Source organism: Canis aureus, chromosome 32, assembly GCF_053574225.1.
Source record: "Canis aureus isolate CA01 chromosome 32, VMU_Caureus_v.1.0, whole genome shotgun sequence".
In the NCBI taxonomy this organism is placed as follows: domain Eukaryota; kingdom Metazoa; phylum Chordata; class Mammalia; order Carnivora; family Canidae; genus Canis; species Canis aureus.
The window spans coordinates 14,167,177-14,179,645 of record NC_135642.1 but is presented as its reverse complement, the minus strand read 5'-3'; the positions used below and the strand labels follow the sequence as shown (position 1 = coordinate 14,179,645).

General features: G+C 37.5%; 1 protein-coding gene across 1 annotated transcript in view; it reads left to right on the top strand.

The window, feature by feature from the left end:
• ZNF106 (zinc finger protein 106) overlaps positions 1-12,469 on the top strand; it is a 66,206-nt gene that overhangs the window by 20,294 nt on the left and 33,443 nt on the right. The window contains exons 2-4 of the mRNA XM_077880765.1: positions 1,074-1,159; positions 6,742-6,803; positions 11,977-12,177. Of these exons, the coding sequence (XP_077736891.1) occupies positions 1,106-1,159; positions 6,742-6,803; positions 11,977-12,177 (317 nt within the window). The 5' untranslated portion in view covers positions 1,074-1,105. The remainder of the gene's footprint in view (positions 1-1,073; positions 1,160-6,741; positions 6,804-11,976; positions 12,178-12,469) is intronic.

The window sequence follows — 12,469 nt, the reverse complement described above, 5'->3', positions numbered from 1 at the left end:
TGAGCAGGTGAAACTCCCATCTAGAAGATGGACAACCACCTGACTGATGTCTGCAGATTGACTGCCCCCCTGGTTGGACTGGGCTGGGCAAGTATCTCTTCCAAAGGCTCACCCTCAACCATGACTAAGAGCCTCTAGAGCCCAGTGGCCTCTGAGAGGCCCTCTGGCATCCCCCTGGTGTCAGGGCTTCTTCCTAAGCCTCCCCTTGCAGCCATTAGGCAGCTTTTTACCACCCTGGAGCCCTCACCCAAGTCAAGGACTAGATGGAAACAAAGCTTTTTGAAGCAAAAAAATAAATGAAGCAGGTTAATAGGAGGATAGAAGGGAGCAAAAAATACAGCATTGTATGTCAGGGAAGGCCCTTCCTAGTGAAGCAACATTTCAAATACTGATGGAAATAAGAAAGTGAGAGAGTGAGCCATGTGAGCCATAAAAATATCTTGAGGAAGCATATTCCAGGCAGAAAGAATAGGAAATGTAGAAACCCTCGGTGGGAGAATCCCTGGTATGATCAAAACCTAGCAAGGGCAGTGTGACTGGAATGGAGAGATAGAGGCAATGAGGGTGGGGCATGGAGTCAGCAAAAAAGGAAACAGATTTTCTAGCTCATGGCAAAGGACTGGATGTTGTGTGAGTGAGGTAGGAATCTGTTGGAAGATTTTGCACAGAGGAGTTAAATGATCTGACTTAAATTTTAGAAGAATCCTGTTGTGAGAATCTTTGGCTTCCATTTTGAGAATAGACTATTAAGAGGACAAGAGTGGAGTCAGGGAGGCAAATCAGTAAGCTAGTGCCTCGTGAGATGACTGTTGGATTTGGGTTGTATTTCAAAGGAAGACTGACAGGATTTGCTAATGAGAGTGGATATGGGGTGAGAAAGAGGGGTCAAGGATGACTTTCAAAGTTTTTGCCCTAGGTACCTGGAAAACTTGAATTTTCATTTACCAAAATGGGAGGACTGGGAGGAGCAGGGTGGAGGTGAGGGAGATGTAAGACTTGTATTTTTAGCTATGTTAAGGTGAAGAAGACATCCCAGGGGAGAAAGGTTACTAAATGTTACTTCCTCATTGCAGGTGTGACGTTGAGTGCTTCAGATCTGGTCACTATGGTACGAGAACGAAAATGCATATTGTGCCACATTGTGTACAGCTCAAAAAAGGTAATAAAATAGAAGAGGGAGAATCTGAAGCTTTATGACTGATCTTTTTTTTCTTCCAAAGACATGGGATTTATAGATGGATAAAAGCTTTTAACAGTGTCTTATTAATGCTTCTTTCATAATCATAGTCTCATTCCACTGGTTTCTCTTTTATTAGCTCATAATAAAAGAGCCAATAACTATATTATTAAATTATTAAACTATATTATTAAATCTCTACCCAGAATTTGAGGATTCTCAAAAGTTGATAATCGTTACTAATGTAGTCTGTAACCAATTATAGAGAAATACCTTAAAATTCAGTTTATTTGAGGTTATACTACTTTTTTTTTTAAGATTTTATTCGTGAGAGACACACACAGAGAGAGAGAGAGAGAGGCAGAGACACAGGCAGAGGGAGAAGCAGGCTCCCTGCAGGGAGCGGGCCAAAGGCAGATGCTCAACCGCCAAGCCACCCAGGTGTCCCAAGATTATACTACTCTGATTAGCTAAGGATACAGCATTTGTTGTCTGTACCTGGATTCTGTTTCTGCCTTTGCTTGTGAAAGAAAAGTGCAGCACATCAGAAATGGTGTTAACAGTATCCTAGCTGTCCACAAGGTGGGGATGTTGCTCAGAGAAAAACGCATTTTTAAGAACTAAAATAATTTACCTGTGCCTCAGGGAAATTGGCTGCAGTTTGTCTCATTGTTTTGCTTTTTCTTGTCTTTATCCTTTGCTTTCAAAGTAGTACTGATTTAACTACTGAGAAATTTTTTTCTAAGCTTTTAGGATGCTTTGGATTGTCCTTCAAAATTTGGAGAACTGAGAAGATTATCATGAGCTAGGTTAGCCTGGGAGGTTTAAGTGAACCTGGAAAGATGTTTGGAAGTAAGATGGCTTCAGAGAAATAGAAGAGAGAAAGATTTTAGCGGTATAATAACATGTACAGAGATACAGAGGTAGAATGGAGTGTGAGTTTTAGGAGTCTGTGAGAAGGCTTATCTGATTAAAACAGTTTTGTATTGGAGATAGTGGGACTGCAATATAATCTGTAATTTAGATGCAGACAGTTATAAAACTGTTGAATGCTAGACTAAGGGGTTCCATTATGATCCACCCCCTAGGCTGGGGTGAAGATTTTTTTTCCTCTTTAGGATTTCTGTTAGTGATGGAAAAATCAGATGAGATTTTAAAATCATGTTTAATAATATTTGCCTTTTACAAAAGTAAAAGAACTGTTCTTCTAGTTTCAAATTTTTTTGACCAGGGTTTATGCAAATTTATCATAAATAAAAATTCTTTATGGCTCCTTTCAGATTAGGGGGAGATGGGAGATTGAGAAGGTGTGAAAGGGATAGGCAGACACTCAGAGATGTGGTGTTACACTTTTGTGGAGGAGCAGCCCTGTCTTGATGTCTCATAATTTTGTTATTTTAAGCCTTTTGGCATTTCTTCTATTCTGGTTTAAAACACATTTTCATCTCTTCCTATTTTTCCATGGATCATAATGAAAAAATAAATCAAAAGCTGGGATTACCCACTCCTGTTTTAGGAAATGCCAATTACAGGTTTTTAAACAAGGGAATTGCATGATTTAAGTGTTAGGATTAATGTGGTCTAAGAAATTAGCATAATGGGCTAATTGAAAGAGATAAGTTTGATACTTAGTTTTATTTAGATAGATGATGAACAAGTTAGGTTGAAGCAGTGCTTTCCTCTAGTATCCCAAACTAGTGTAACCCTGATTTCTTCAAATGTACCGGGGAGAAGAAAAAGAATCTAAAGTGCTCTAAATATGGGAAAAAGCTGTGTGCTGTATCCCTGAGTATGATGCTCATTAATTTTTTTTATTTTTATTTTTTTCAAGGGTTTTAATTTATTAGAGAGGGAGCATGAACAGAGGGAGGGGCAAAGGGAGGCGGAGAAATAGACTCCCCACTAGAGAAGCCCTGGAGTTAAAAAATACTAAAAAAATTCTCTTGTATTAGTCAGTGTTTTCTACATTTGTTCAACTGCCAAGTCTTTAAAAAAAAACAAAAAAAAAAACAAAACTCCTTCTTCTCCCTTCTTTAAAAAACGTGATAATGATTAATATGCAAGAACTAAATAGAAGCTTGGTAACTGAGCAAGTATGCATTTGGGGCTATTACTTTAATCCCGTGCTCATGGATTTTTCCTAGTTATTTTGAAAGCTTAGGTTGTCACACTATTTGCATTCATTCCTTGGAGCAAGGTGGGAGAGAATTTCACATGTAAATTTAGGAAAAGATTTGTGAAGTATTCTAGATAATCAGAAGTCATGTTTATTTTTTTTTTTCACTTTTATTTTTATTTTTTATTTTATTTTTTTATTGGTGTTCAATTTACGAACATACAGAATAACCCCCAGTGCCTGTCACCCATTCACTCCCACCCCCCGCCCTCCTCCCCTTCCAACACCCCTAGTTCGTTTCCCAGAGTTAGCAGTCTTTACGTTCTGTCTCCCTTTCTGATATTTCCCACACATCAGAAGTCATGTTTAAACAAATTTTGAATGGTAATATTTTTATAATTGAAATAGAATACAGGATTGATTTTTATATCAGAAAATAACCTATTTCAGTGAATGCTGCTTTGATCAGGAATGGTTTCATTGCAAGAAACAGAACCAACAGGAGCACCTGGGTGGCTCAGTCAGTTAAGTGTCTGTGTTTGGCTCAGGTCATGATACCAGGGTCCCAGGATTGAACTCCATGTCAGGCTCCCTGCTCAGGGAGGAGCCTGCTGCTCCCTCTCTCCACTGCTCGTGCTTTCTCTCACTATCTCTCCCTCAGATAAATAAATACAATCCTAAAAAAAGTAAAAGAAAGAAACAGAACCAAGTTAAATTTAGCTCAAAGAGGATTTGGCACATGTGTATCTAATATAAGGAAAAATTGAACAAAAGGATACATGGGGATTTGAGCAGGGGTTGTGTATTCATGGTTTTTTTTTTTTTTTTTCATTCTTGATTGTGTCGCTAATTTGACTCCACTTTCAGCTCTGTAAGTGTTCATTCTAGTTAGTGGCCAATGTAGGTAGAAGGGGGTGGATCGCATGTAAAGCTATCCCCTCCAAGTGAAGCATTTGTATTTATTTTTTTTTTTTTAAGTTTTATTTATTTATGATAGTCACACAGAGAGAAAGAGAGAGAGAGAGAGAGAGAGAGAGAGGCAGAGACACAGGCAGAGGGAGAAGCAGGCTCCATGCACCGGGAGCCCGACGTGGGATTCGATTCCGAGTCTCCAGGATCGCGCCCTGGGCCAAAGGCAGGCGCCAAACCGCTGCGCCACCCAGGGATCCCGAAGCATTTGTAGATAGGAAGGAAATGATGGTTGTCTCCAGTATAATTGCCATTTAAAGAAAGTGTTTAGAATCACAAAGCTGGGCAGCCTGGGTGGCTCAGTGGTTTAGCGCCACCTTCAGCCCAGGGCGTGATTCTGGAGACCCGGGATCAAGTCCCATGTCGGACTCCTTGTATGGAGCCTGCTTCTCCCTCTGCCTGTGTCTCTGTCTCTGTCTCTGTGTGTGTGTGTGTGTGTCTCTATGAATAAATAAATAAAATCTTTAGAAAAAAAAAAGAACACAAAGCTGTTTGTCACACTGTTGTAGATAAATTAAGACTAAGTTATTGGGTTGTTGTATTCTTTTTGACAAATGAATTGTATATAATGAAAAATCTCAATGCACTAGATGGTTGGAGTGTGACATAGTATTTAAAACCTTGGCTATTGGGGATCCCTGGGTGGCTAAGCAGTTTAGCGCCTGCCTTTGACCCAGGGCGTGATCCTGGAGTCCCGGGATCGAGTCCCACATCAGGCTCCCTACATGGAGTCTGCTTTCCCTCTGCCTGTGTCTCTGCCCCCCTCTCTCTCTCTCTGTCTCTCATGAATAAATAAATAAAACCTTGGCCATGGTGTCAGATATGTGAGGATCTGAGTCCTCATTTGACCACTTGATTATCTGTGACTCTGAGAGGGCAGGAACGAATGTTTTCACACTTATCCCTTCAGTTCCTAGTTCTGTACTTGGCATTTAATAAGCAGTAATAAATAGTTGGTGAATAAATAAGTTAGTTTCTATGTATCCTTGTATACTTATGAAATTAATAATATTCCATCAGCAGTGTTTTGCAGTTGATATGAGGAAATGTTAGAGGCACTTAAACACAGGATACAGTCAATAGTAATACTCAACAATTATAGTATTATTATATTATTATATATATGAACAGCCATTCTCTAATTTTGGCATGTTGCCTACATATATGTCCACATGACAAAGGGATAGATATTTACAGCTTTTTGAGTTTTAAGATATGTGTGCATGTGTGTGTGCATGTTTTTAAGTGGTAGCTCTTCCCACAGATTTTGTTTTCCTGCCACTAAAGATGGGTTGGAGGAATGGGAGACCCTAGTAGATTTTCAAAGATTTCATTAGAATCAAGCAAATCAATTGGGGGAGAATGGGCAGTGAAGATGAAGGCATGATTGAACTCCTGTGTTCTAAGCAGTTTTTAAAAACTTTTTTTTAAAAAAACAACAATAATCATTTTATTATTGCTTATAGCTTCTTTTTTTAATAATAAATTTATTTTTTATTGGTGTTCAATTTGCAAACATACAGAATAACACCCAGTGCTCATCCCGTCAAGTGCCCCCCTCAGTGCCCGTCACCCATTCACCCCCACCCCCTCCCCTTCCACCACCCCTAGTTCGTTTCCCAGAGTTAGGAGTCTTTATGTTCTGTCTCCCTTTATGATATTTCCTACCCATTTCTTCTCCCTTCCCTTCTATTCCCATTCACTATTATTTATATTTGATCAACCACAGGGAAGTTCTGTTAGATCCATAAGTTCTGCCTAAATTGATATATCCATTTATTTATTCAGCAAATCTTGACAACCGTGTGCCAATCCCTGGCCAAGACTTGAGTAAGAGTTATAACTTATTTTTGAGAAACTCTCAGTTGAGTGGGGAAAGTATGGAGAAAATAACCAAATAGTTGAGAAGTTAGATGATTTCTGAGTTGGGTTTTTATATATATAAAACTTTAGTAAATTCTTTTTTTGTGGATAGAACTTAAGCCACATAGTTTATTCTTAAATCCTTTGCTCCCTAAAGACAATATACTTTCTGACCTTTTTCGAAAGCCATTAAATAGGTTTTTCTTAATAATTATTTAAGAATGAGGGCAGCCCAGGTGGCTCAGCGGTTTAGCACCGCCTTCAGCCCAGGGTGTGATCTTGGAGACCCAGGATCAAGTCCCACATCGGGCTCCCTGCATGGAGTCTGCTTCTCCCTCTGCCTGTGTCTCTGCCTCTGTGTGTGTGTGTGTGTGTGTGTGTGTGTGTGTGTTTCTTATGGATAAATAAATAAAATCTTAAAAAAAAAATGAAATAACCTCAAAAACATAGCTGAAGAATTATAAGGAACTGATTTCAATATTGAATTGAGAAGGGTAACCACGACACTTATGACACAAAGAGCTTGAACCCCAATTGTTGATTGAATAAAAACAGAGGAATTTTTTTTTCCCAAAGCAATCCCCCTTAGTTTAATCTGCTTTCTTTAATTTTGAAGGAGATGGACGAACACATGCGGAGCATGTTGCATCACAGGGAACTTGAGAACCTGAAGGGCAGGTATGGGAACGGCTGTCTTCCATCAACTTGTGACTGTCGGGGGATCTGAGTGCTGAGGGTGCCTGTTAGCTTATTTTATAGTAATCCTTCAGAAATAAATATGGTCCTATGACATGGAACTATCTGTAGAGTTATTAACTACAGTAGCTTTTTGGCATTCAAAAAGGATAAACCGTTGTGCATCTCAAATGTGTAGAATTCACAGCAGCTCTTGCTAGTAGATGGCAACAAGGGTGGGTGGGGATGAGCTAGTTCTGTCTCATTAGTATGTTTTCTCATTGCAATACACCAGCCTTGAAACTAAGACATTGCTATGTTGTTGCCTCAGCAGTGTTATAAGTTCTTACATGCCAGAAACCTGTAGTGTTGCTGCAATAGTCTGAGAAGTCCAAAGTCTGCTGAATAAGCACTGGGCCTCATCAGGGTACAATCTTGAATACCTATCTAAGAAGGCTATTTTTTGATGCAAAACTTGAGATGTTTAAACAAAGTCTAATTAAAGTAAGCACCTTTAAAAAGTTAAATGTAGCATATATGTATATTCTATGTCGTGTTTTGTTTTTTTTTTTTCCATCTCTGGTTCTGTTTTGATGTTTTTGACTTGAATTTGAGATTTGGAGACAGGGAACAGAAAAACATTAGGAAAGTGAGAAATATTAAATTTTATCTTATTGCATAAAAAATAAATACAAGCTTTGATCATGATGCCAGGCTGAGTCATTTGAAGTTATTCGTATTTTAAGTAACACAGTTTTAGATTGGGCAAATTAATATATTAGTAAACATTCAGCATCTCTTTAGGATATTTGTGGAATTTTTCCATGGTCTTCGTTTCTTACTATGTGAGGGTTTGTCTTAGCAGCAATATAAAAGAGGCTTTCATTTAGATTTAGTGTGGAGAATTCTTATCATAAATATGATCTTTAACTCAATATCATTGGAAACCTATGAAATACAGTCAACCTTTGATTCTCTAAATGGGCAAAGTAGGTAGTAAGGAAAAACAATTGACAAAACTATAAAAAACAAAATCCCAGAAATCACTTACTTCTTTGGAGCATTTACTGTAGTGACAAACTCTGATCACTAATTCATACTATAGAGACAAATAGTTACTGGTCATTCTTTTTCCTTTGTCTCATCAGTTTGTGATTATTTCCTGTGGAATTCATGTTTAGTTACTGGCTTTCTGATGTTAAAACTTTGTTTCTCTTCATATTTGTGTTACTGTAATTTTTGGCTGTGATCTGGTTAAGAAATTTAAAAAGCATATGTTTTGCTTTTGATTTTGAATACAAATTTGAGAAGAAACTTTATTACTTGGTTCAAAATTTTGGACATCTGAAGCATCTCTCTCTTTTTTTTCCCCAGTATACTTATTCAGATGTGAGGCCTGTTTCTACAGACAAATGCTATTAAAAGGGCACAAACCTTTATTTATCAACCAGCTGTTGTGGTATAGTTAGAGCAAGCTTAATAAAGAAAAGCTTATGGGTAGAATATCTTAAGGCCTTGCCTTTCACACATGAGAGGAAATTGTGTGGTAACAGGATGAAGTTAATCCTCCTTTGAATGTCCTGAGGACAGTTTTTGCTTTTGTTAGTCAAGAAGTAAAGCAGTACTTTCCCCCAGCAATTACTTTATATAGTCATACAAAGTAGTATTTTAACTGATTATTGATAGAGAATTGGAAAATAGTGTCATTAAAATATTAATTCACCATTAACTTTTTAAAATATGTGGTTTCCCTAACATCATAGTAGAAGCATGAATGCCTGTTGTATGTAGAACAGGTAACATGCTTTCCTCTAAATACAGACACATTTGCATTTTTAAGAAATATGGTGGTGCTAACCTGTTCTTTCCCTAGATAAATGTGGATTCTCTCTTTTCTCTCTTTTTTTTTTTTGAAGATTTTATTTATTCATGAGAGACACACAGAGAGAGGCAGAGACAGGCAGAGGGAGAAGCAGACTCCATGCAGGGAGCCCGATGCAGGATTCGATCCTGCGACTCTGAGATCGCACCCTGGGCCAAAGGCAGATGCTCAACCACTGAGCCATCAGGCGTTCCCTTCTCTTCTCATTTTGATGTTTCTTGCAAAGATTCTCTTTTTTTTTTTTTTTTTGGATTCTCTTTTTTTAAAGTAGAATTCATTTATAAGAAAAATCTTAGGAATTTTTGTTTTTGGACAGTTTGTTTTTAGTGCTTTTATTTTACACTTACTGACTATACCCTTGTGGGCAGGATCTCTTTTTGATGTTTTTCTATTAAATATAACTTTAGAACTAAGGTTAATATCCTTTCTTACAAGGAAAGCACATAGGTTTTAAAAATCTGTGTTTGAGTGTTTGTTACATATCCAACATATGCCTGTGCTTTGGGGATTGCAAAGTGTGTGGGTTTATGATTATGGATATTTATTTTTAACAAAGTTAAATATTGTCTGTATTGCATTCCTTAATATTTTAAATAGTGCAGTCTTCCAGCTGTATCTGTAAAGAGAGGGATTTTGATGGTTTGGACATGAGGAAAAGTTCTCTATTTTAGAAGGGTATAATCAGGAATTTTATTTAAGAACACCTTTAGGAAAGATGTCCCTGGTACAACAATATACAGTTTAGCATTCTACAAGTTTTTATGTAGAAAAGTAGACTAAAACGTTTTTCATAGTTTTAGAGAATTTAAAGCTGAAAAGATTTTCTAACCAGAAAATTCAGTTGATTTAAATTTTCTTTTTAACTTTACGATTTAAGTTTAAAAAAAATTTTTTTTATTGAAATATAGTTGACACACAATGTCACATTTGCTTTCGGTGTAGGACATAATGATACAACACCTCTATGCTCACCATAAGTATGATTCAAAGTTTTATGATACTATAAAGTATGTATTATAGTTTAGTTGCAGTGTTGAGACACTACGAACACTGGACAGATTTTTACTTTTTTTTTTTTAAAGATTTTATTTATTTATGAGAGACACAGAGAGGCAGAGACACAGGCAGAGGGAGAAGCAGGCTCCCTGTGGGGAACCCGATGTGGGACTTCATCCCAGGATCACGACCTGAGCCAAAGGCAGATGCTCAACCACTGAGCCACCTAGGCACCTCTACTTACATATTTTTAACTTCTTTTTGTGTTTGCATGAGAAAAGGCTTAATTTTTGTTACACGTTAACACTTTATATGAGCTACCATAATTTTGAGAGAAGAATTTGGGGTATTCTCAGCAAACTGGAGGAATTTGAGGATTATTCTTCAGTGGAAAATGCTCAGTGGAAATAATAGATTTAAGCTTTTTGGAGGATTGAAAGGAGTTAGAATATTGATATACAAGATAATAAGGAAAATGAGATTTTTCAGGGAACCTGGTTGGAATTAATTAAAATGAATCTTAATGTCAGAGACTACATTGTATTCAGAGCTTTTGAAGTTACACAGTTCAAAAAAAGGTAAAAACTTAGGAGTTTTCTCCATTTTTCTGAGGTGTTTTCCATGATTCTCACAAGGTGAAAAACTGTTTTATTTGATTTACTGGGCATTATTTCTACTTTGTCATGCTGGACAACTATAACCATATAGTTAGCATGGTGCCCAGAATTTAGTAGGTAGTCAGCTAGATTTTTGTTTTTAAATGAATGTTCAGGTGGTCTATAACAGAAGCCATCTTTTGGTAAATGAAGTGCTCAGTTTTGAGGTTCTCTTCTGGTTGATATGAAATCTGCCATGACTTTATAGATATATTTGAGGGGAGGATGGAACAGTGTTGTGCATGCGTGTGTGTGTGTGTGTGGTGTGTGTGTCTGTCTTATTAAAGACAGGCATGTCTATTTGTTAAGATTGGCATAGGGAGATAATTTGTCAGTGGAGAAAACACCAACTTAAATCTACATCACTACCCTTACCATTGTTTTCCATGCTTTTCCCAGTTATTTCCCATAACTGTTCCTCCTTCCTGCTTTTCTTTTGCCTTTAGCTGAAGATGGTATTTAAGTTGGTGGCTTAGGTTAACTAGGAGAGTTACTCATTTTTCCTGAGTGTCTCTCATGTATACATGGGATATACATGGTAATAAGCTTCTACTTGTTAAATAGATAAATAAATAAATAAAAGAGATTGACACAGGAAGTGCAAAAATATCACTAGTGTATGCATACCCAAGACAAGTGATACAGAATTAAGTCTGTTGGGCCATTATTGAATGGCTTTTACTGTCTGTCCATTACACTTGTGGCCATGATGTTCAGATGTTTCTCATCAATGGCTGCATAGACAGGTGAACCAATCAAGGGACTTCAGGAAGCTAAGAAAGCTGTTAAATTATTCATCTACTATAGCTTTGGGTGTTGATTCAAGATTTTGATTTCTTAAACTGGCCAAGTATGAGATTTACCATTGACTGTATAAAGTAAAAGAAAAAGAAAACATGCTCAGTTTTAAGAACCTGGTTTTGCTTCTCTCTAAACTTTTGCATTTTCTGAAACTTGAGAAAACCATTTGTCTGGCACAGCTGTTAACTTCCTACAACTGAAATACTTTCCATTCTCTTTTAAATACGCCCCTCTGAAGCAGAATGTAGGTCACATGTATCATCCAGACAAAAAAGTTTGCTGAGACGACTCCTATCATTTGCCCTAGGGTCCGGAATCTTCACATTCCAGGCAGAGCTCCAGCTGTCCCGATTTAGTCACCACATTGGGATTGGCTAGGCTGCCTACTCTTTTCTCCACCCCTTCACTTTCACTGGGAGAAAGCTCTTGAGCCTGAGATAAAATGTCAGCACTGTCACCAGGCTTTCTGAGTGCAGCTGGCATCATGGGTGTGCTCTAGAGCAACTTCTGTTTGCTCTGAGCCCCCTGCCCTGCCTCCCCTTTCACCATGTTTCCTCTGGCAAGATTTTAAGTACAGCAATTCAAGAAGATTTCTCCTCCTAAACTAATTATTCTGAAGTGTATTGCCTCTTGATTGCTGGAAAAGAATCTTAAAATCATTTCAAAAATAACTTATGAACAAACTTATTAAAAGTGATGAAAGGAGCATTGAAATTGATTAGCATTAATCTTTCACTGTGCGAAAGTGTGCAGTGTTTTTCAGAGGAAACTATAATAGATCTGTTGAGCGTGCCATGCCAGTGGGGAGAATTGAATGTCCCTCATCTCCCTCTTTCCCTAGGGACAGTAGTCATGAGTGCCGAGTGTGCGGGGTCACAGAAGTGGGTCTTTCTGCATATGCAAAGCACATTTCTAGCCAGTTGCACAAAGATAATGTTGACGCCCAGGAAAGAGAAGATGATGGAAAGGGAGAAGAAGAGGAAGAAGATTATTTTGACAAGGAACTCGTTCAGTTAATAAAACAAAGGAAAGAACAAAGTCGGTAAGTAATGATTTTGATTTTTAAAAAGGCTGTCTGAAATAGAATAGAGAATACATTTTCCATTTCTATACTTTTCAGCCTGTAGCTTTCAAACTTCATCGCCAAAGATTAGCTTGAGATTGCTGTCTTGTACATAAATGGTCAATGGAATTCTTTCTTGAATATGAGCTGTTTTTTAAAAAAATGAACTCAGAAAAAAAAAAACCCAACTCAGTATTGCCTCTCTATAAAAGTTAGCTATAGGTGCAGTATATCTGAAATCTTTACTATGTTTAGAACTATTTATATTGGT